Source organism: Chanodichthys erythropterus, chromosome 20, assembly GCF_024489055.1.
Source record: "Chanodichthys erythropterus isolate Z2021 chromosome 20, ASM2448905v1, whole genome shotgun sequence".
Classification (NCBI taxonomy): domain Eukaryota; kingdom Metazoa; phylum Chordata; class Actinopteri; order Cypriniformes; family Xenocyprididae; genus Chanodichthys; species Chanodichthys erythropterus.
The window spans coordinates 30,565,522-30,591,410 of NC_090240.1; the positions used below are offsets into that span (position 1 = coordinate 30,565,522).

The 25,889-nt window shown below is 36.8% G+C and overlaps 1 protein-coding gene across 4 annotated transcripts in view; it reads right to left on the reverse strand.

Annotated features, from left to right (window-relative positions):
- Window positions 1-1,303: 1,303 nt before the first annotated feature.
- The window catches only part of klf15 (Kruppel like factor 15), a 40,229-nt gene continuing 15,643 nt past the window's right edge, over window positions 1,304-25,889 (reverse strand). For 2 of the 4 annotated variants that reach the window (XM_067371292.1, XM_067371294.1), the window contains one exon: window positions 1,304-1,916. In XM_067371292.1, the coding sequence (XP_067227393.1) occupies window positions 1,913-1,916 (4 nt within the window). In that variant the 3' untranslated portion in view covers window positions 1,304-1,912. Of the gene's footprint in view, window positions 1,917-21,991; window positions 22,595-24,199; window positions 25,857-25,889 lie in introns of those variants that run through there. The other 2 variants (XM_067371291.1, XM_067371290.1) reach the window with 2 other exon arrangements.

Consider the following 25,889-nt stretch of genomic DNA (forward strand, 5'->3'; position numbering starts at 1 on the left):
AACTTTAATTGAAATAGCGCTCGCATTTGGGTTGACCCGCAAAAGACTAGTAAATAGTGTGGAAAAAACTGTACTTTACGACAGTTCAAAAACAAGATGATTTGATGCCAAGAGTAATGAAGTGAAAGTGTTAGAGTCCAGAGTGCTTCGGAGCTTTAAACAGTGAGGTGTGTTTGAAGAAGTGCTTCAGAAACAGGGTTCTTGCAGTGCAGTGATACATATTCAGCTTAAAAAAACGAACAATACTGATGTTCAAATGCATTTAAAATGGAAATACATTCAATGGATGACTATTTCAGAAACTCTGCATAGAGAACTGATTGTTGAAAACAAAGTAAACTGAAAATAGGTTGCATTGAAATGTCCACTAAAATTATTTTAGTCTTTTCGACTCGCTTGCCTGTAAAAATGTACAGATATTGAAAAGTTATTTTATAGATATTTAAGATACATTTACTGCATAAGATATTCCCCCAGTTTCACAGACAAGGCTTAAGATAGTCCTAGACTAAAATGCATGTTTGAGCTGTTTTAACTCAAAGTATCTTGCACTGACATATCTTAAAATATATCAGTGCCATTGTTTTAAAATATATCAGTGCAATGTGTTTTTCTGAACGCTTATAAAAGCTACTTAAATGCATTAATTGAACTAATGCCTAATCTTGCCTTAGGCTAAGCCCTGTCTGTGAAAGCCCTGTCTTTTTAAACACTTGCAGTCTGTATAATTCATAAACACACTCTTTATAAATTTCTCCAACAGTGTGTAATGTTAGCTTTAGCCACGGAGCACTATCAAACTCATTCAGAATCAAATGTAAACATCCAAATAAATACCATACTTACGTGATTAGACATGTTGCATGATGAACACTTTGTAAAAATCCATTTTTAGGGTTATATTAGCTGTGTAAACTTTGTTTATGCAATGATAGAGTCGAGAGCTCTGGGGGGGGGGGGGGGGGGGGAAGAGCACAAGCAATTAAATGGGCCGCAGCCCTGAATCGGTGCATTTCTAATTATGCCCCAAAATAGGCAGTTAAAAAAATTATTTTAAAAAATCTATGGGGTATTTTGAGCTGAAACTTCACAGACACATTCAGGGGACACCTTAGACTTATATTACATCTTGTAAAAAAACATTCGATGGCACCTTTAATATCGTAATAGTATATATCTTGTTGAGTTTTAGATATTTTTTAAGTGTTTTAGATATTTTAGTTGGACAATTGGACTAAAATTCTTAGGCTACCAAGAATAGTGTTTTTGCAGTGTAGAACTTAAACACAATTTCACTGGGGTTTTGAAGATGTTTATTGTTCTTGACTGAGATAGGGCTTTATTTAGCCCTAAAGTTTCATGTGATTGTGCTTGACTGAACAGGCCCACATTCCAAACAAACGCATTATCGCTGTTCTTAGAAAAATGCTTACCAGGAAGTACTTACTAGTATTTGAATTATTGCCAAAGTGTGGCTTCAGCCTTCAGGGTTTAATAGGGAAATGAACATCAGTGTTTGCTATGCAAGACATTATGTTTAAGTAGTAATATTATGTAATGATATTATCGTAACAGCATGATAAAGGATAGAATCATCTGAGAATTCATTTTATACATCCATTAAAATGCTGGAATGTGTGTAATGTGGGTCTTTGGAACCAGGCATTGATTCGTTTACCATCTCTGAGATATTTGATATGGATACTTGCTATAAGATGAAAAGGTCTTAAAAAGAAAGACAAGTTGTATTTCAAGTATATTGTATATAAAGTGAAACACATGGTCTATAATATTGCTGTAAAGAAAGAGGTATGAGTGGCTCTGAAGGTTTGTTTCTCCTCAGAGATGCTCTTGACTGGGTTTCTTGACCTCCACACAGAAGCCTGATGAGATTTCACTGCCTGCAGTCCAGTCATCTGAAAAACAATCAGTCATAGCAGAAATCAGTGTTTATCACTAATTGTGAGATTGGCTAATATCTAAGCAGGACGATCACATGGAGTTTTACACCCAACATTAGCTTGAAACAAATCTTTTCAGCACACTAAAAGATTTTTTTCACTATACTGTACCTGAAATGGCAACATTCTTTGTTGCCATTTGGGTGAACTAACCCTTTAACAAAAAGTACAAAAAAGAAGAAAAAATTCTATACAAAATGCTTTACACAATTATCATGTTTTGGTAATACCATGTTTTTGAACAGTACTATAGTAATATCATGTTCTTAGGGCATGTACTATGGTGATACCATATTTTTGGACATGTTCTATGGTAATACCATGTTTTTTAGGACATGATACCTCCATGTTTTTGCATTACCTTGGAATACACAAACCATGATATGAGAATATAAGTAAAAAACTTTCACTTTTAGAATAAACCCACGCCAGCTGAAATTATTCTTCCCCCACACCAAATTTTTTTTTTTCAGCTGGCTCTGAGTCTCTCACCATCTCAGGTGTCATTAGCTACTTGCTCTATTGTATGCTTTTCTTTTTATTTTCACTGTAATTCTGTTTACAAAACTGCCAAAGCCACAATTGCTAGGAGACCCATTGTCAAAATTCCAGCGTAAATGATATGGTGCGGCATGAAAAAAGCTTCTCCTGAAACCCGTGTGTGTGTGTGTGTGTGTGTGTGTGTGTGTGTGTGTGTGTGTGTGTGTGTGTGTGTGTGTGTGTGTGTGTGTGTTTTGTTTCACCCCCAGACATTCTTATGGAAGTCTCTGGCAGAATATCAGCTCTGCTCTGCCAGCTCTTGTTCTTTTAGCTTTTTTTGCAGCAGATGATTCTCTCTGTTCACAATCTGTCTCTCCGTCCCTGCAATAGCCATTAGGATCAGTTTTACAAAATACAGTATGAGTATTCAAAAGCGACGAATGGAAATCAGTTTAAGCGCGCTGTTGCGTGACTCTAGAGAAAAGCAAACACATGCTTATGGTGGGTATCTGGCTTGGATCTCTTTTTGTTGACTAGCCTGACATATGATGTTCAGTATTAATGTTTTTGATCAATTAATTGTGAACAGCTCGACTGAATTTGTGGAATATTTTGCAACAACGAACAGCAGCACATCTGTAATAAAATGCATCTCTCAGAAGTAAAATCATGTGCATATGTATCTGTCTGAGGATCTAAGATGAATAGACACCATCTTATTTACTGAAAAGCAAAAGCATACTTTACAGATGATGTTGTGGTGTTTATGCAGACAGAATAATGCGTCCTTTGTCTTAATGACACATGAAAATACACGTTCATCTCTCATTTGCAGGATGATGAATGGAGTCTGTCCAGTTAAATTCTGTCATTCAGCCCAGAACACACTACAGAGGTTTAAACTATTCACAATTACAAGCATGAACACAATAGAGGCTAAAATGTATGGTCTAACACAAACCACAAACGCTTCGGGTGCTGGAATTTATCTTTCATGACCAGATTTCATTTGGAACTGTAGAATATAATCATGGCATAAGTTCAGATTTCTCTCCTTATATAATGAATACATGCAGAATAATAATGACGGGTGCATCAGAAATGCTTATGAAACAGGATTGTTTTCTTGCTCTTTTGCTATACCTTAAGTGTCGTCCACACAAATTAGACATACTGTATGGCATATGATATTTGAGAACCCTAGACTATGACTATGAAAAACAGACCTCAAAACATCATTAAAAACCAACATAATGTCATTATCATACAATTATAAACTTCTATATAAAGCCTGGTTTTCGCAAAGGTACATTTTTATATGTTTGCATAGACACTGAAATATTTACGTCATCAACAATATTAACATCAAAACACAAACTCTTACATATGAACAACTTTTGTCATTTGAGGTTCAAATGAAAACACTACATAAGAATTCTTACAAATACTAATGTTCACCCTGGAAAAAATATATGTCAAAACCATGATTACATTACCATTTGACCACCCAATCGCCCGCCCACTCACCTACATATACAGTACATATCAACGCTATTCAGTAAATGCCCTAAAAAGGTAGATAACCATACAAATCTAACTGTTAACTTTTCATCCCATTCATTATTTGGCAGGCGCATGATTCCCCTACAAGTAAAAGACCTGAATACTGGCATCTTTGCTCAGTGGCACAGATGTGGGGTTGTTTTTGCCAGTGGCCCCCCACGAATGTGTGTTTGTGTGGCTCAATTTAATCTTGTAAGAGCACATATCAGATCTATGCTGAGAGCTTATAATAGTGTGTGGTGGGAGTTCAATTTAGTCTCATTTACACCAACTCACATAAGTCAAATTGAAATACTCGCCTGCCATTTCCCCTTTCTGCATATTCAACCACATACAGTGAATATAAGTGGGCAGGGGGTCTTGCGTGATTGTGGGGGCTCAGGAAACAGCACCTCTGCCTTGAGCCATGCTGTGCTAAGCAAACACGTAATGAAGTTATGCAGCCTTAATGTTTTTTAGGACTGCAAGCTTTCAAACCACAGCTCCGTTACTGCGCCTGGCGGCTCCAATCCAGATGGATACAGTAAAAACAGAGAACTCATGCACTGCAAATCAGAATTTAAAACTCCATCAAGATAAATGACCATGTTTACAAGGTAAGATAATCCCGGAGTACAGAAAGAGTTCTCTTTTTTTTTCTCTATTAGCCAGGGCTACATATTTTTAATTTAGCTCCTTGGACAAAAAGTCATCCACAGTGGAGGCAACAATGTTGGAAATTATAATAGTTTTGTTGCTGTGCATCCTGTCAAGAGCGCTTCACCAATGTTAGGGAGCAACTAACTAAAAGTTGTGATGGTACTGCTACTTTTCGAAATAACACCATTCCACTAACAAAGCTGTTTTTTCCAACAAGCAGTGGTGTTGCATATAAACATATACAAACATTTGGAAAGTTTTATTTATTTTAGTCAATCAGTTCATTTGCACAAAACCATAATTAAAACAAATAAGAAAAAAGTCACTAATTTGAGTCCATGCATTTAAATGGTTAGTAGCATTGCTGATTTCATTTTCACACATGAGTTGGCATCTCTGATTCCAGAATTAAATTCATTGAAAGTCTTTGGGATGTGCTGGAGTAGACTTTAAAGAGTGTTTGACTCTTGCATTGTCAATACAAAATCTTGACCAAACATTGATGCACCTCTTGATGGAAATAAATGTTGTGATGTTATTTTTGATCAAGATCTTGTATTAACAATGTCGAGCACTCTGTAAAGTCTACTTCAGCACATCCCAAAGACGTTCAATGAATTTAAGGTCTAGACTCAAGGTGCCAATTCATGTGTGAAAATGACTCTTCATGCTCCCTCCCAACCATTCTTTTCCAATTTGAGCCTGGTGAATCTTGGTTTTGTCATCCTGGAATATAGCCATGATACTTCTTCCGATATGGTTGTTTAAGAATTGAAAAGTTAGGTCCATTTCAAAACACTGCTTCGAAGCTTTACGAATCTTTTGTTTCTGAAATATCTTAATTTGTGTTCCGAAGATGAACAAAGGTCAAGAAGGTATACGGGTGTAGAACGACATGAGGGTGAGTAATTAATGACATTATTTTCATTTTTGGGTGAACTAACCCTTTAAAGCAGAACTAAGTAACTTTTTTTACCTTCATAAATAGTTTTCTAAGTCCTTACGATGGTTAATTGACTTGTAGTGGTGTGTTTGAGGCATGCACTAACCCCCTACGCCAGAAAACAGCACTTGCAAGTTGAGCTGCATCGACCCGACACAATCTCGCCTCATGTTCACGTTTACGCGAGAGTGACAAAATGCTTTACGGCAATACAAAAACAATGTATATATTATGACTTTATAGGACAATTTCGGAAATTACCCACCTCCATCGAGTGTACTGTATTTGCAAATTACCCACCTCCTCTTTCTTGTACTGTATTTGCAAAACTACTGCGCCGGTGAGTGTTGTAGTCGTTGTAGTCCAGAGCTGCGCTTGGACTATTTATGACAGTGTGATTCACTGAAGGAAACTGTAGGGGGAGCTTCGCAAATCTTACTGAGTTCCGCTTTAAGTATTTGCTTATTCAAATCCAATCAGCGACTTTTTTTTTTTTTTTTTTTGGGCCAGGTGGTGTATGTAAAACAACATCAGTTTCATTCAATGATGAATCATTAAGACTGTATTTGTGACTAAAATAAACAAGTGTGGAACGACATGCGTGTAAATAAATGATCACAGATTTTCATTTTAATGTAAACTTATTGGAAAGGCAGGAAATTACTGATATTCAGAGCAGTGACATGCAATATGTTGTTACTTTGATCATACCTTTTATAAAAGTGCATATAGGAAGCTATGTGCTTTCAGACTTTGCATGCTTAATGAAAACCATAGAGGATGATCCTCAGACCATAATCACATGCTTTTTGTATCACACAAACTGCCCTTCTGTCTTCGACATGGGACAGCGGCCACACTTTTTCATATCAAAGGCCTGAAATCTGTCCATGAATAGAGAGAGGCTCTGCATGTGACTGCAACGCTGCAAAATCAGCAGAATTAGCTTGTGTCTCAATTGTAGAAATGATGCCAACTCCATCAGTAAGGTTTCAAAGCACCAGCCCAAGGCTTGCCAGTTCGGATTGAGTCCCTGTGATCCTGGCATGGGGTCAGAAAGCTTGTGGAAACAGTGGAGGGGGGAGAGTGCCAAAAGAATGCCTGCTGCCCAGAATGCCTCTCTGGTATCCAGCCACTCTTATCAGCTGACTGTCACACCACTGTGACTCAGCTGTGTTTGTCCATACATACTGTACATTAGTCGAGTAGACACATGTGACTGTACTCTGTCACATTTACAGGTATCACCACTCTTACACAGAAAAACAAACACTATATATATATATATATATATATATATATATATATATATATATATATATATATATATATATATATATATAAAACCTGACAGAACTGGAGAGGATCTGCAAGGAGGAATGGCAGAGGATCCCCAAATAAAAATTATTTTAGCAAATGGCTGCAATATAACAAAGAGTGAAAAATGTAAGGGGGAGTGAATACTTTCTGTACCCACTGTATATACATATACAAATATATTCTTCATCCAAATACATTTAACGTAATAGCTCATGAATTCTAGGGTGATTCTGACCAATTCACTGAAAAGAATCAGCTCATTTGTGTCATTTGTGAATCAAGCTTTACTGCTTGCAGTGCACTATATGTTTGCTTTGTTTGTCCATTGGCAAAAGACTCCAGTCATCGTTACAAGAAAGATTAACAAACTTAACATCTTCAGAATCATTCGGTTGCAGTGTTATTGTTGTTTTAAATGGAACCAGTACAGAATAAGAGCCAATTCTTGATTTCCCACAACCCTACCCTGGACTCCTATTTTTATGTGGCCTCGGGTGCAGTTCCTGGGTGCACACCTTTTTGAAAAACAGCTTTTAAACCAATCAAACAAACCCAACTCTGACGTCAATGGACTGTGAGGCACAGAATGTTAAAAACATACGCACACTTTCACAGAGACACACATGATGCATTTTCTAGTTAGTCTTTAACCAACAGAATAGTAATGATGATTACTATGATCCATACAGTAAGCCTCATTCCTGCTTAATTGGCCCCATACCCACCGGTGGGGCTTACGAGCTGTTTTACCTTTAACACACTGCTGTCAGCCAAGAGCAATTACTGCTGGGACAGTTTAGGCCGCAGGGACTCAGTGGGGAATGGTGCAGCACTAAAAAATCCCTCAACTTCAATTTAAGCTGCACAAATGTTCAGAGAAACTGAGATGCCGTGCACCGTAGGAAGCAGAGGCTTAGTTTCAGAGTGATTATTTGAGCCATACTGAGTTGCTATAAATCAAGTGTTTTCAAACAGATTTAAATTAGCTGTATTTCAATTGTTGTAGTAACACTTCACAATGTTAACATTAAAGAAAATAAAGTAGAATTTAAGTGTCAAAAGTAGAGATCTGAAAATAAAAGAATCGATAAGTCTGAAGTTTCCAACAAACATTGAGGAGGAGTAAATCACAATGCTAAAGATATAAATGGCTTCTTACCACACTTCGGTATTCTGAAGGATTTCACTGGTATTCTGGGTGGAATTATCGGTTTTGACTGACGAATGGCAGATGGCGGGAGTGATCATAAAACATGTTTGAAAATAATAATTATTTTGCAATTCAGTTAGACTTTAGTGGCACATAAATTACATACTTAACTTTTAAATTGTATATTTGGAGGTATTCAACTACCTTAAGCATGAGGTTCATCTGTTTTCATTTTGAATATATGTGTTCAAATTGGTTGATTTAGGCATCATCCTAATTTGCATTGAATACAACATCTATACACCATGCTATGTGTACTATAATATCATATACTTCACTCTTGACAAGACTAAACATACTTTTGTGTAGTAGTATACCAGTAGTGGGACAATCTACCATGTCACAAAAATTGCGTTTGTATGCAAGTGGCTCCTCCTTTTATACCAAAACTAAAGCATCATATCAGATTAGAAGTTGTTTGGAATAAGAAAAAATCCTGAAAAGGTTATAAAATAATTGATGACGTCTAGGGGCTGTAGATTGTTCCATTATATCAAAATGGAAAAAAATATGCCACAACCCATACACTATTAAAATCAGGCTCTTCCAAACTGCACAAATGAACAAGAAGGGTGATTGTCAGAGAATTGACCAAGCAGCCAGAACTCTTTGGATGAAATGGAAGAAACTGTGGATGTCTGGACAATCTCTCAGCATGTCACAGATTTGGCCTCCATGTACGAGTGGCTAAAAGGAAGCCACTGTTGAGGAAGGCCAACATGAAGTCACTCAGTTTACCAGAAGACTACATTTTAGCTCTTTGTCTCAAGAGAAAAGCTCCATGTGGTGCAATCAAACAAACAAAAGCACTAACTTTTCAAACAAAAATTATGTTGCCTAGACATTTAATTAAATCCAATTAAGATATGTGAAATTCTGTTATTACCAACGAGCCCAAGTAAGTTTAGATTGGGGGAAAAATTAAAATAATAAAATAGATTTTGAAATAATTTGAATTTATTATATAGATCAAAGAATAGATCATCATAATTTATAAAGATCAAAATCATTTATATAATAATAAAAAAATATCGATTTATAAAAAATGTAGAAAAAGGTCATTTAAGAAAAAAGAAATGTGTTAAAATTTTTGATTGAAGAAATAAAAGGCAAATAAATAAAAATAAACAATTGCGTGAAACTCTTCTGAAGGGACGCTAAATGATTTGCTGTAAGATTCATATGTAGTGAAACATCTAAAAGTTACAGCTTCCAACCAAGTAATTTGTGCCAACAGTCAATGTTTTAATTTCTTACATTGACTAGTAAAATCCCAAAAAACTTTGGTGAAATGACAGAAAGGGAGTGGTCTTGTCCTGTGATTCAAACTCCCAAACGTTTACAACTTAAAATTAGGTCTAATGTAATGTACCTGGTGTTGACGTCAAGCCTAAAAGTCCCTGACGGAAATTTCGCACTGTCTGTCCTGTCCCAGACCTCCAGACCTGCATTTCCTTTAAGCCGTTGATGATGGGCGAGGCCGGCACTTTACAGAGACCTGCCTGAGGTGTTAAAGAGCTGCTCTCACTCACAGCACACACCAGGCTGAAAAAGTAGCTTTTAGCATTAACACCTGAGTAATGTGTCACCCTTAATCTCAAAAAAATCATTCATGAGTCAACGCTCCTTCTATTCAGCGTGTTTAAATTTAGTCCCCATGATCACAGAGAAACAAACGGCCAAGTCACAGAAGTACTACAGATATTTCCAGTCCCTCTGACCCTCTCGTGCTTGTGCGTAAACAACCCACATGCCACATACCTACACTATAAGTGGCAAGTACACCTGTGTACCTCTGAGCACAGCACATCCCGCAGCAGAGGAAGTGTATGTAAACTCTTATGGTTGCTAACAGACTTATAGACGTTACATAAACTTGCTGTTTTTTGGCCTTTTTTGTGTTTACCTAATCTCAGATAACCTCAAGGTCCGTTCCAAATGCAAACACTTAGCAAGCAACTGCAGTCCAAATCAACTGTCACAACAGTGGCAATACTGTGAGGAAAGAAATCCTAGTAATTAAACTGTTTTGTTGTTGTTGCAAGTTTGTTAAAATACTATTGCAGTTTCTCTAAAAAATTGTAAGCACTTTGGAAATATTCTTACATACATTGCAAGAATTGTGACCAGCCTGACACAGCAACAACAGCTCAACCAATGGCTTGTGTGACTGTTTGGCCGACCAATGGCAAATAGGAAACCTGTTTGAAAAAAGCAATCATATACACTTCAGATGTATGGCTAATCTCTATACTTTGCTATACTAATTTGCTATGGCTAATGCTGCATTCACATCATGTCCGAATTACCGCAATTACATGATTCCAGAATGCAAAAACCATCCAATTCTTTATCAAACTCATAATTACAAATTGCACATTTTAAAAAAAGCCTTAAGGCCTGTTCACACCAAGAACCATAACTATAAAGATAATTGTAACAATTACTATATTTGCATCCACACCAACAAACAATAATGGTCTATTTATTCGAAGCTCACGCACTGCTGTTTCAAAGTGTGTATAACATGTTTTTGCTGTTCTTGTTGCCTTTACACGGCTTTAACCAGCAGATGTCCGAGTGAATAGCTAGTGTAATCGATGTAATCTAACAGAGAAATTTAGCTAACAAAGTTAATATAGTGGAATAAAAACAATAGTCTTTTTCACTGCAACTTCAAAGGAAGATAGACATGTTCTCAAAACTACAGCGCGAGGTAATTTTATGTTACACTGTTTACTAGCCTGGCATAATGATCTCATTGATAATACTTCTCACCATTTATTCCGAGGGTAGGACCGATTGTTTTCTATATATTCATTTTCTTTAAAGAATCCTTGAAAAGGGGGTTTGACTTGTCAAACAGTGGACCTCGCCAATTAACTTCTCCGCAATTTTAATTTTAAATGCGCAAACCCTTAAATTCGAATGGATTCTGATTGGTTGTCAGTGTTTTATCGTTCAACAGCTGGAAAAAAACGCTCTGAAAGTGATCCCAATGATATTGCTTCTCTATATCGTTATCATTATAGCTGTGGTGTGGATTTTTAGAACTATCTTTATTGTTATCTTTATAGTTATCGTGTTTGGTGTGAACCGGCCTTTAAACTTCTCTCACATGAACACTGTGATTCGGTAGCCTAAGTTAATTTAATTGTAATGTTACCTGGTGCTTTTTCTTCATTCTTAAATGTTCTGCAAGAAGGTTTAATGGAAATTCTTACGCTAACAAGGCAGCTAGGACATTGTATCAATTATATGACAATTCAGACATGGCATGAATGCAGCATAAGGTCATCTAATCAAAGTATGCTGGCTCATTCAACAAGATAATAAAAAATGAAATGAATAAATGTGTACTGTACTGTTTATTAGAACACATGGGGTGTTTTGATGCAGTCAATCTATGTGTGTGTGTGTGTGTGAGCACACAGATGCGCATAAACACACATGCACACTGTAAAGACACGGTGAAAGAACTCACTGTTTCCACTTTTATTTTCCACTGAATAAACAAACCTGTTAAGGGCAAACATGAGCCTCACCTTCAGAAAAGCACAGCATGAGGCTATTGCATTCATGAGGTGAAAACAAGCAAAAAACAACTAATTTCAATCATTTCATAGAGATTTTTAACTAATTATAAGCAGTACTATTGAATTTCCACTTGATATGCATTAATGAACAAAACTGAAAATGAATGAAAAATGCATGTTTTTTTTTTTTCTCTGGCAGAGCACAAGCAATATACAAATATCCACAATCTGCTTTACATTTACAACAAATATCCCTCACAAAAAAAATATGAAGCTGTAAAGCTCGCTTTGCATGCATTTAACCGCTCCCCGTTGAGTACATGTGCGTGTGTGTGATTGAAAAGTAACCATCGCGCAAAATGTTCCCCTGTACAAACTGCACACAGTGGGGTCTATACATTCATAAAAGTTCTTTGAGAGGGCAGAGAGCACAACTTTACCAGCCCAACATACAGCGTGCGTTTTTATACAGCTTCACCTTTGGCTCGTGATGAGAGCTGTTTTGCAAAAAAAAAAAAAAAATGAAAAGTGAATGTAAATAACATAACACAGGCCTCATGTCCCCGAACTCATAAATTACTGTGAAAAGCAGCACTTTATGGGCATTCTTTTGGCCTATACAAAACAGCCCCCATCCACCCTCACACAGAATGGGCCTCTTTCTCTCTTGCTCTCCTTCCAACTGTTATGTAACAGGGATTATTATCACCTATCTTTGAAGTAAAGTGAGGAAGGAGGCGGAGCTTCTCTAGTCTCTCGGTTTCATTCTTGTTTATGGTTACTGTTGTCACAGTGATAGTAGAATCCCTCTATCAGGGTCTTTAGTGCTTTTATATCCTTGCTCTGTGTTTTTTTTTTTGACTGGATCTCGAGGGATATTGGGTTGTTTTTCTCCGTACACCACTGTAGCTAACAAACTTTCTCTCTTCTCCCCACTCTTTTATGCTTTTTTTTCACTTTATTTCCATTTCTCACTTCAGTCTTTTTCCTAATCAAAATTTAATGAGTTACAGAAAGAAATGAAAAACACACACATTCTGAGGCATTGACAAATGAAAGCAAAAGATTTTCATTTTTCCCCCTTTTCAGAAATTTCTGAAGAAAAATGTGAGTGCTTTCCTGAATCCCTTTTCCCGAATCCTACTATTATTTAACCATCTGGTGCTCTTTGTGTGTTGGTCAAAAATGACCATATTTTTTTATTATTATTTCAGTGAAATTAATGTACTATATTATATAAGTTTAATAATTTTTTTATTTAATATTTAATGGTACTAAATTATATTTATGCTGTGGTTATAATCCATTTATTCACATAACATAGACCTGAAAATGAAATTTCCAACTTAAACTGTCATACATTTTTAATGCTTTGGAGCACAGACTTAATTTAAAGATGACAGTTGGCAAATTATTGCTGAAGTGAAAAAAGTTTTTAAAAGTTAACTTAAAAAAGTTAAAAAAGAATTTTATGTTTTATGTTTTAAATTTCTATATAAAATATATATTTAAAAAAAAAAAACATTTTACTCTAAAACGGCAAGAAAATCGAAGAAAAATCTAAACAATTTGTGTTCCAAATTTGAGATTTATATCTCAAAAAATGAGCTTTCAGTAAGATTTTGTTTGGTTGTAGTACCAGAAGTTTTCACTAGTTGAAATTCGTCTCCTGTTCATTTCCAATGCGGTCATTTTTGACCGCGAGGGACACAAGTGTGACAATTTTATTCAGGACCATTTAACCTATTCGTATCATGTCCATGATTTTGTGTGTGTGTGTGTGTGTGTGTGTGTTCACATAGCACGTGCCAAAACCTTTACCAAGTTTTGTACCATTCCAATGAGGTCAAATATTCTTAAAAAAAAAAAAAATCACCATCCTTGGTGAGAACGGGCCTTTATGCAGGGTTTGTTCAGATTGGTAAACCAAAGTTAAAGCAACAGTCAATAACACTTGCCACAGCAAACACTTCTAAAAGTGTAGGTCATCCATAACAGGGATCATTTATGAATATAGGAATACACTGCTTAATACATGGCTGTGTTTACTCTACAGCCTAGCATATCTTTTTTTGGGAGAGCGACTTTTTTCAACAACCAAAATTGGGTTTGTGGTTACTCAAGTGAGTTTATTTAAAGTTTAGATTTGATTTTAATCCTTGCGGTGCCGCTTGTGTGATTTTCAACACACCTGAACAACTTGTAGGTAAATGCTTCACCGAGATGGGAGTCTATGAGGATCCCATGGTAATAATGTAAAAATTCAAACACTTAACAGTCTTTATGTTAATTTATTCAAGACGCCTTGTTCTCAAAGTCTTCTGAGGACATGATGGAGCCAGACCATACAGCATGTTTACAGATACTAGCACAGCTTTTAGTCAGACAATGGGCCTCACAGTACAAGCACTGTGTGAACTGAGAGAGAGAGAGAGAGAGAGAGAGAGAGAGAGAGATACAGATGGGGAAAATGAGAGAGATGCAGTGAGAAAAAAATATACAGAAAAAGTAGCATGTGGGTATCATTGAAATGGCGTAACAGAATCCTGTTGTGAGGAGTTTTGGCAAAGTGCCAAAAGCCCTGGTGGTCACAGATTGAGCCATGCTGAGGTGACGAGTCGGCACTTGGGGAAAAAATAAAACCAAGCTGTATTTATAGACACCTTCATAGTTTGACAAAACTATAAAATGAAAACAGGAAGTTGGGATGGGACGTATAGAAGGGCTTGTCAGTTATTTGTTAAATAGCTAATAGCTTTTTAGTTATGTTCTATAAACAGGAGGGAGATACTCATTCTAGAAAAAATTTTATTGGATTAAAACCTGAGTAGTGCAGTAGTGAGTCATTAATAGTCGGATAGTAGTTTTTCCAAAAGACTACATTTGCATTTTTACTAAAAGTGAACTTTAGCTGATTTTTAAGTACATTACACAAGCCTCAAAGCGAACAGAATTTGACAGAAAGGACATAAAACTCACGTTACCAAATGTGACAGTATAAATAAGTAAAATCACATTTAGTAATGGCATGCAAAAATGTGTTCTTAATCAGTACATTTGTCTTGTTTTCCATGTAAGACAAATTTACTCTAGAATCACAAATGCATTAGATATTAAGACTTGTTTCTTTCAGACAAGACATCCATTTGCTGATTTTTCCTGCATAGCAATTTGGGAGAAAAAAAGAGAGGCTGTAATCGTCTTCCTTTCATTTCATTCATCTCACTGGGGCCAGAGTGAGTCGGAGGGTAGTTTTCAAGGAACCGTTTTTCATAGTGCGCTTTGCCAGTCCTGTATTTGAGAGCGAGTTTTTGCACGGTCCCTAACTGAGCCAGAACGTGCTTGTTTTGAAATGTGCCGAGTGAAAGACTTGTGGAGCGTGTTTGGGCATGGGGATACAGGGGCCCCACAACACCCCTCCAAGCGATGAAGGGCCCCAGCAACACCCCCCTCCCATTTTTGAGGAGAGACAATCTACGGCCCAAATGGAGCTTTCGATGTGTGAGCCGTGCTGTATTGTTCTAAGGAAATGTGACTACCCTCAGTGTTTACGCTCTCTCTACGACCCCCTCTGTGATAAGAATAATATATTCTGATCATGAGAGACGGCTCCTTGGCTCTTGATTGGCCCAGTGCGATGACATCACGTTCAAAAAAGCATGTTAATGGAGCTAAAAATATTTTTCAGAACAGCCTAGCTTTTGTGCCTTTCTGTCTCAAAGACGTGCACAAAATGTACTGTACATTCTGTGTGGATACTGTGTGTCACATTCAGAATGGAAAATTTAGATACATCTGAAAGGCCACTAACTCCTATAAGTGATCTTTATAATGCCTTGTTTTACTTTTAAAAGTAATGGAGCAGATATGTGAAAAACAGGAGTAGGAAGGATCCACAAAGGGCCTTCTGGTGCCCTTTCATAGCCAAAGACACAACAACACTGATCTAATTTGATGTGTTTGGCAGTGACAGGGCTGTGGAGGGCACAAAATGTACCAGTGTTCTCTTTCGCTTACAAAAACACGTGAAGACAGACAGACGCACATAGGTTGGTATACTGCTAGTTTAATCGTTCATTTGTCCAAGAAATGTTTTTAGGACTACATTCACATCAACATCAATCAAACTCCACAAATATGATTATAAAGATTATGATCATTAGCAAAACTAGCACACAAAAACGCAAGTGTTATGAGCCACATGCTTTTAATGCTATGTGTATAAGTGAACGTTTATGTAGATACAGTACATACACACACATACACTCACTGGCCACTTTATTAAAGGGTTAGTTCACCCAAAAATGAAAATTATGCCATTAATGACTCACCCTCATGTCGTTCCAAATCTGTAAGACCTCCGTTCATCTTTAGAACACAGTTTAAGATATTTTAGATTTAGTCCGAGAGCTTTCTGTCCCTCCATTGAAAGTGTATATATGGTAGACTGTCCATGTCCAGAAAGGTAATAAAATCATCATCAAAGTAGTCCATGTGACATCAGTGGGTCAGTTAGAATTTGTTGAAGCATCGAAAATACATTTTGGTCCAAAAATAACAAAAACTACGACTTTATTCAGCATTGTCTTCTCTTCCGGAATCCTTTCCATTGAATTGATTCCATTGAATCCTTTCATCTGTCGGCGTTGGTAATGCACTTTTACGTCGTTGTTTTTTGTGATTAGGACATCCGCGACATGCACGCTCATGCACCATTTTAAAAAATATAGCAATACCAAAATACAAACAATGCAGAATAGCTTGAATACAGCGTGCGTCTCCCTCAGACTGTAAACGAAGCTCGGGCGCACCGGATAACACGTCAGCAGCATCACTGCAGAGTCGTGAACGCGGATTGACAACAGACCCGGAAGAGAAGACAATGCTGAATAAAGTCGTAGTTTTTGTTATTTTTGGACCAAAATGTATTTTCGATGCTTCAAAAACTTCTAACTGACCCACTGATGTCACATGGACTACTTTGATGATGTTTTAATTACCTTTCTGGACATGGACAGTCTACCGTACATACACTTTCAATGGAGGGACAGAAAGCTCTCGGACTAAATCTAAAATATCTTAAACTGTGTTCCGAAGATGAACGGAGGTCTTACGGGTGTGGAACGAGTCATTAATGACATAATTTTCATTTTTTGGGTGAACTAACCCTTTAAGTACACCTTACAAGTACTGGGTTGGACCCCCTGTTTTGCCTTCAGATATGCCTTAATTCTTCATAGAACATATTAACTTGATAGCATCACGCAGTTTCTGCAGATTTGTCGACTGCATATCAATGATGCGAATCTCCCGTTCCACCACATCCCAAAGGTGCTCTAATGGATTGAGATCTGGTGACTGTGGAGGATTTGAGTATAGTGAACTCACTGTCATGTTCAAGAAACCAGTTTGAGATGATTTGAGCTTTGTGACATGTTGCGTTATCCTGCTGGAAGCAGCCATGAGAAGATGGGTACACTGTGGTCATAGTTTTCATGTTGTTTATGCCAAATTCTGACCCGACCATCTGAATGTCACAGCAGAAATCAAGACTCATCAGACCAGGCAACGTTTTTCCAATCTTCTATTGTCCAATTTTGGTGAGCCTGTGCAAATTGTAGCCTCAGTTTCCTGTTCATAGCTGACCGGACAGGAGTGGCACCGGTGTGGTCTTCTGCTGCTGTAGCCCATCTGCTTCAAGGTTCGATGTGTTCAGAGATGCTCTTCTGCAGACTTCGACAAGTGGTTATTTGAGTTACTGTTGCCTTTCTATCAGCTCGAATGCTGATTTGGCCATTCTCCTCTGACCTCTGACATCATCAAGGCATTTTTGCCCACAGAACTGCCACTCACTGGATATTTTCTCTTTTTCTGACCATTCTCTGTAAACCCTAGAGATGGTTGTGCATGAAAATCCCAAAAGATCAGCAGTTTCTAAAATACTCAGACCAGCTCGTCCGGCACCAACAGCCATGCCACGTTTAAAGTCACTTAAATCACCTTTCTTCCCCTTCCTGTTGCTCAGTTTGAACTGAGACTTGACCATGTCAACATGCCTAAATGTACTATGAGTTGCTGCCATGTGATTGGCTGTTTAGATATTTGTATTAATGACCAGTTGAACTGGAGTACCTAATAAAGTGGCTGGTGAGTGTGTATACAGTATATACTGTATATATATACACAAACACAACCGTTCAAAAGGTCAGTACGATTTTTTTTTAAAAGTAATTCATTCTTTTATTCAGCAAAGATGCATTAAACTGCATTATATGGCATTATAAAATGCATTATATATAAACATTAACTTTCTACTTAATGGAACCAATAGCTGAAACTTTTTGTAATTTTCTGCAACCATGACAATCTAAAACAAATGTTTATCATATGATAGCAACCATATTATACTGAGGGACCCTTGTACCCCAGATTCCCTTAACAAGAGAAAAACACTGTTGTTCCAGCACTGACCCAGTGTGCCAGCAATCCGCAAACACACACAAACAGAAGCCTGTGGCCTACTTCATCATTCTTTGAAATCAGCTTGTTAGAAGCTGATGAGGTCGAACATTTCTGATGAGTTCTGACAGAGTGAATTAAACAGGATGCAATCAAAGTGTACCATTATCTATTCAGTGTTTTCTCTGGCTCACATTCTATTTTGGGCACAAAGACTTATATCCAGAATTCATTCCTTTTGAAGCAGCACAAAAGCAAAATCTTTGTTATGTTGGCAGTACTTTGGGATAAGACAGATCAGTTCAAATAGGGTCTCATTAAAAAAAAATGCAATAACAAGCATAAATTAGTAAATTGCAAAATTATGTAACTGATATGAAGCCCCAAGATTTAAAGAGCACCAGGAGTCTAATCGGCTTTGAAAACTTTACAATGAGATTATAGTATAAGGGTGGTAATATATGGGTGGTTATAAAGAAAAAAAAAAAAAAAAAAAGTGAGGTAAAATGTGTAATACTATTAAACTGGCATTTATTGTCAAGACGTGGATTTCCTAAATTTGTTTTTAGTATTTATTAAAAGTGCACTGAAAAATGATGTTTAAAAACGTTTTATGCAATAAAATAAACTGTACTTTTGAAAAATATCATTAAGTTGAAGAATACAGTCCTATTAGATGCCTAGAAATAACTTTTTAGTGTAAATGGAGCATATGGCCCTTTAACAGCCAATGCCATGTTAAGGTGATATGTTATCACCAAAACAAAATATGTTTGTTTTATATATGACATTCAGCCAGTGTGCAAGCCACATCATAAAGCATAAACATAAAAAGTTGTTGGGTTCAATCCAAAATGTCTATTTCATTCATTTTTGTAGTATGAGACAACAACAAAACAAAAAAAATACAGCTTCGGTATGCAAACCTCATGCATGCACACTGCTAGACATCAAAAAAGTTCAAAATCACTGGGACAACACCGTAAACCTGAATAAGTTGGGCTAACTCAAAAAAAAATTGAGGTAATCAGTTACTTCAAAAAATTTTACTTACACTAACCCTAATGCTCAAAATACTCAGTTGGTTTTAGTAGGACAAACTTAAATTGAACAAATTAGTTAAGTTAAATTAGCTGCTATGAGTATTTAGAACTTCCTTTTTCTTCTGATTTCACAGCACTGACATATTTCAAGTAAAATTAACTGTTTCATTGTTTTGAGTTGTATGAACTAATTTCTTTTAATTTAGAGTAACTTAAGTTGAACTGAAACTGGGCTGGGATTTCTATTTCCAAGCATGTTTTGCCCATGGCACTCGAAAGGGAGAGTAAATGCTAAAATTAAAGGGATAGTTCACCCAAAAATGAAAATTTGATCATCATTTACTCACCCTCAAGTTGTTCCAAATCTGTATAAATTTCTTTGTTCTGTTGAACACAAAGGAAGATATTTTGAAGAATGTTTGTAACCAGGCCGCTTTGGGGCACCATTGACTTCCATAGTAGGAACAAAAAAATGCTATGGACTTAGTGGTGCCCCAAAACTTTTCAAAATATCTTCCTTTGTGTTCAACAGAACAAAGAAATTTATACAGGTTTGGAACAACTTGAGGGTGAGTAAATGATGACAGAATTTTAATTTTTTCATGTCTTTAAGTGTAATATAATGTTTTAGGGTTTATAGTGAAGTAAAACCAACACTATCTCACAACCAATTCGCACATATTTTATGAGGTTGCTAATTCGTACGAATTCGTACGACCTCACTTGTACGAATTCATACAATTTGTCTAAACCCTGGTGACAGGTAGGTTTAGGGGCGGGGTTAGGGGTAGGTCATTCATATGAATTCAAAAGAATTTGGCAACTCGTAAAATACGTACGATTTAGCAAAAAATGTACTAATTCGTACGAGTGAGGTCACTTGAATTAGCCACCTCGTAAAATACTTACGAATTGGCATGAGATCGGGTTGAAATAACTCCTTTGATTTGCAAGAACTCAAAATAAAAAATAAAAAGTTAATTAACTAGATCTTTTATGTTAATTGCTATCAGAATGTATGAGTTAGCTAACTCAGTACTTCAAGTTAGAAGCAATTAACATGCATGAGTACTACAAACTCTGCTTAATTGGGAACATTATGGTTTAGGGTTATACAAAAGCGCTAGCTCTAAGTATTAAACTTCAGTGCGTAAATGATACCTCAAATTGTGTATCTGAGTGCTATTACATTTCTAAGTGATTAGACTTTTCACCTAACAAGTGATAACATGTATGAAACCAGAGCCAACAACATGCTAAAAAGAATTGAAATATTTTCTTCAGAAAATTAAAAAAAAAATCTAGATACTACATGTGTTTATATGTGCACATGTACCTCAAACATTACGGTAATGAAAAGTTATTTTGAACAGCTTATAATCTGCCAACACTCACTTGGCAAAAAAACTAAAATAGCATAAATCAATCTCATAAATCTTCACCAAAAGATGGAATACTCCAATCTAAGCATGTATACAATAGCTCCGCTTGCCAATGGGTAGAAACAAGCCAAAATCAACACAGAATTTAGTAGTAAAGCATATTCCCTCAAGACAAACTACTGATCGTATAATCAGGTCTTGAACCACCAACACAGAGACACAATTTAGAAAGAAACTGAGCAATTGTGCCAACGAGCCTGAGGAGAATTACTCAGTGTTGTGTAACATTATACAATGGGCTCTCTTCAACAGTGAAAACCTTAAATAAAGCTCTTTCTAAGTTACTAAGTGCAGTGGAACAACACTCCTATGTCCAATGAGAGCTTTTCTCGTTTGCTTCACTTGTGTGTTTGTGGTTGCCAGTTTTTTGCTGATCTCATAAAAGCCGCCTGCAGCTGTGTGTCACCATCATGGATCTCTCTGCTGAAGCTGTGTGTGATGTATTCATACTCCCTGAATAGCATGAATGCTGAGTCATAACTGCAGGCCTAATCGGGGCCATTGCTGGATTTATTCCATGCTGTGAGCTAGTGATCTGTGATCAGTGGTCCAAATAACAGATGGGCAACATCTTGAACAGTTTTACAGGCCCATTGAACAAAGCAGAGATGGCCTTCAGTGGATATTCAGAGCTTAGCCAGACCCAATCTTTGATTAAATATTGAATTTTTTATGAAATAAAAAGTACCTTAATTAGGTAGATCAGGAGTATTTATTGATGTGCTTGTATAAAAAAAAACTCATGAGTTTTGACCCTTTTCAGCTTTCCAATGTGCATTGAGTCCACTATGGTTGCATCCAAAATCCCATACTTTCTTGAGTAGAAACTTATTTTAAATAAGTTCTGTATAGTATTCTATAGTATTTCTATAGGTTTGTTCATTCAGTGTGTAGTATGTAATCCGTCGCTTCACTGCCATTCACAAATCTTCTCCCATGGCATCATGGGATAGTAAAGTGTCCATCGCATCACTTCAGAAAGTCGCCGGAAGAAGTAGGTCATCCGGGTACTTTTTTGCCTACTCTTTTATGAGTACTGTGAATTTGGACATACTTCTTTTGTCACACATTGCATTTCGCCTACTATATAGTAAGGAAGTGCTTTAATTTATTAACGTAATCAACACTATTTCGTAGCACAAATAGTTTTACTGGTTACTGCACTGTATTATTCTTTTACAAACCCGATTCCAAAAAAGTTGGGACACTGTACAAATTGTGAATAAAAACAGAATGCAATGATGTGGAAGTTTCAAATTTCAATATTTTATTCAGAATACAACATAGATGACATATCAAATGTTTAAACTGAGAAAATGTATCATTTTAAGGGAAAAACAAGTTGATTTTAAATTTCGGCATCAACACATCTCAAAAAAGTTGGGACAAGGCCATGTTTACCACTGTGTGGCATCCCCTCTTCTTTTTATAACAGTCTGCAAACGTCTGGGGACTGAGGAGACAAGTTGCTCAAGTTTAGGAATAGGAATGTTGTCCCATTCTTGTCTAATACAGGCTTCTAGTTGCTCAACTGTCTTAGGTCTTCTTTGTCGCATCTTCCTCTTTGTGATGCGCCAAATGTTTTCTATGGGTGAAAGATCTGGACTGCAGGCTGGCCATTTCAGTACCCGGATCCTTCTTCTACGCAGCCATGATGTTGTAATTGATGCAGTATGTGGTCTGGCATTGTCATGTTGGAAAATGCAAGGTCTTCCCTGAAAGAGACGACGTCTGGATGGGAGCATATGCTGTTCTAGAACTTGGATATACCTTTCAGCATTGATGGTGCCTTTCCAGATGTGTAAGCTGCCCATGCCACATGCACTAATGCAACCCCATACCATCAGAGATGCAGGCTTCTGAACTGAGCGCTGATAACATCTTGGGTTGTCCTTGTCCTCTTTAGTCCGGATGACATGGCGTCCCAGTTTTCCAAAAATAACTTCAAATTTTGATTTGTCAGCTTCAAACTTCAAATTTTGATTCATTATCTATATCCTATTGGGAATAAAATATAAGTTTATGAGATTTGTAAATTATTGCATTCCTTATTTATTCACAATTTGTACAGTGTCCCAACTTTTTTGGAATCGGGTTTGTAGTCATTTACAGTACATATAGTGGCAAATGAATTGAAAGTCTTGTACATTCACCTAAAACAACTTACTTCTGCATTGCAAAATAAGGTGGATACTGATGACAGTCAGTTCAACCCACTGATTTTTTTTAGGTTTGTTTTAGAAGTTAGCAGGCTTTTAATGGGTGCTTTTAAGGAAATTATAAGGGAAAGGAGTTTTGCAAGAACTGCAAATTTCAAGGTTTGTGCTTTAAGGTTTATTGAGCACAACTGTATAATCTGTTTTGTTTTCAGAGTTAAGTCTGTGAAATCTTAAGGCAGGAACACACCAAGCCAACGCCGACGAACTGCACATCCTGATTTTGCTGAGTTAGATGTGTTCCTGGGTCAACATATTTTGTTGATCCTGGAGCAACATTCCAGTCTGAAAATTTTGTCTTAACCCTATTCCTACCCATAAACCTAACCCTACCCTTAAGTTATCCCCAAAATTAGAGGGAAATGATAGATGTATAACATTGATGTAGAAGCACCAATTCATAATTTTAAGCCTAAACTTGACATAATCTGTAAACTTGTCACTCAAATCTGATTGGTTGATTTGAATGTTGTTCCAGGATCAACAAAAATGTTGACCCAGGAACATGTTGAACTCAGCAAAATCATGTTCTGCCCGACGAACTAGTGGCGACTGCAGGGTTGGCTTACGTCGGCAGCGTCTGGGTCCAAAGTTGCCCTGACACACCAAACTGACGCTCGACACCCGATGGCCAAGTAGCACGTCCGTTCTGGACGCGCCTGCGCAAGATGAAATGCCTTTCCGTACCAGCAGGTGGCAGTAGCTGAACAGCCAATTAGAATAATCAGATGGCCCGATGAGCTCCGACGCCGATTCCACATGTCGAATCGGCCAAAAAAATCTGACGAGGACTTCAGCTGATGGTGCAAAACAAAAACTGCCCGACAGCCGACTGTCGGCTTGGTGTGTTCCTGCCTTTCGGTGCTTACTGGTTGCGGATGGAGGGAAACGTTAGCCACAAAGTCAGTTGCAACAGGAGCTCAGTCAGTGTTGTCTGAAGCAGTATTAGCCTCTTAAAACTTAAGTTGCATTCTCAGGAAATATTATTGTATCCACATTGACAATTACAGAGCTTCAGAATCTTCAGTATGAACTGACAAATCATCAAAAGACAGTGTCCTCTTTAGCCTGCAAACTCTCAGTCCATTTCTGAACTTAGATGGATTGGCTTTCCACCCCAGTGAAATCCACATGCTTTTCCTCGACAGGCTACTGTTACCTTACATCAGTTAAAAATGCATGTAATGACCCAAAAATTACTGACGTCATAAATATCTGCTGCAGTGAAATGGGGTCGAGAAACACTGACGTGTTTATGGGCCTCTATACACTACCATAGTAAAGTTTACTTTACTAAGACAAGAAAAAAAATTGTATGCAGAAAAAAATATTTTGTCAAAATATATAGATAGAGACATTGAATGGCCATAGATAGAGAAAGATGCTTCTTCTAGCCAAATGGTGTAGTTACGAAATCTACCAGCAGGGGCTATATTGGCTCAATAAATGGTGTGAGTTTGGGGGTGGGGCTGTCAGTTTAGCTGACCAATGGGAGACAGGAAGAATTTTCACGAAACCTGCTTGAAAACAATTACTATTTTTGCAATTCTCTTTAGTGAATTCACACTTCAGCTTTAGTAATTCTTAGAAAATAAATTTAAAAGAAAATCAAGACTTCTAATCTTCTAATCTTCTAAGAGCAAATAACGCTGTAGAGGACTTTCAGATTGTACTCACGTAACACTTTGTGACAAAAATCTTTATCAAACCAAATTGTCATCATCATCCAGCGAGGTGAAAATGTCCCTATGAACCATTTATCTGCCAGAGAGCAGACTGTTTGGAAATCATTTACGTCATTGCTACCTGAACACCAAAGGTTCACGGAGACAAATATTGATTGAATCTGAGCTCTTACCGTCACTGTAAACACATGATCGATAACACAGAGGACAGAAAGTTGTGTCTGGTCAAGCCAAGCAAAACTGCGTCAGAAAGCGTCAGAGGTTTCTGTTTGTTTAAATTACATATTTGAACACATTTCTTTATTTTAATAACTGATATGCCTTAGCGACTAGTCTCAATACATACATGCAAAACAAAAGACTTTATTTGCCTTTAAAACTTTAAGTTTTACACATAAATAAATTAATATTACTTAAAAAAAAATGAATAAATTAATCATGGCTGATTAATATTAAATGATTTTTTTCCTTAAAAGCACACATTTTATATGAATATAATGTATATAAAGTATAATAAAGTATAATGAACTACATGTACTTTTAGGGTTAGGGTTAGGATGAGGGTTTGGTTTAGGGTTAATTGCACATAATTTTGCATAATTTCTAGTTATTACTACAGTAAATGCAACATTTGTAACAATGACACTGTAAAATAAAGTGTTACCAAAAAAAGTTACCTGACAAAACATGTAATTACAATGTAATTTGAAATCTTTGAATAAAGTTCCCCTGTACTGGACCAAAGTCTTTTTATTTGTACAAACTATAGCTGACTAAATCCATATTAAGTTATGAAGGTCTCCTGTGTGTAGACTGAACCAAAGATAACATTGTTTTCTAGAGCTGTTATTCTAGTCTAGACTTTGATTCCTCAACCATCAAATTATGGCCACCGTGTAAGTTGTTGTAAATTGCTTTAGCTCTATATGGGGAAACACTCACAGAAACCCATCTGTCTGCAGTGTTTTATTATGTTAGAAAGGTTAATAAAAGTTCAGGAGAACAATGAGATGAGAATCAATTTGCATTTCCTTCACATATCGGAAGAACACTTGGCATGCATCATAGTGCTCATAATAAAAGACAAATTGCATGTGATGTGCTTCCGGACATTTGGATATGACAAAAACCTGGTCAAATAAAGCATCTGGCATTATTTCTTTATTTCATTATTGATTACTCAGTTCAAGTGTTGAAACTGCAGTGTTCCCAAGGGCTGACCAAATATACTTTCTTGCATGCAACAGGCTCACATGCATGTCATGAGCAAACATTTTTCATCAGGATATTTCTGAAGTTCCAGATGAGGTCAGTGGGTTTGGAAATCTTCAGTTCTGGTCTCATATGAAGAATGGTTTTCTGAGAAAAAAATCTCAAAGGAATAATTCAGCC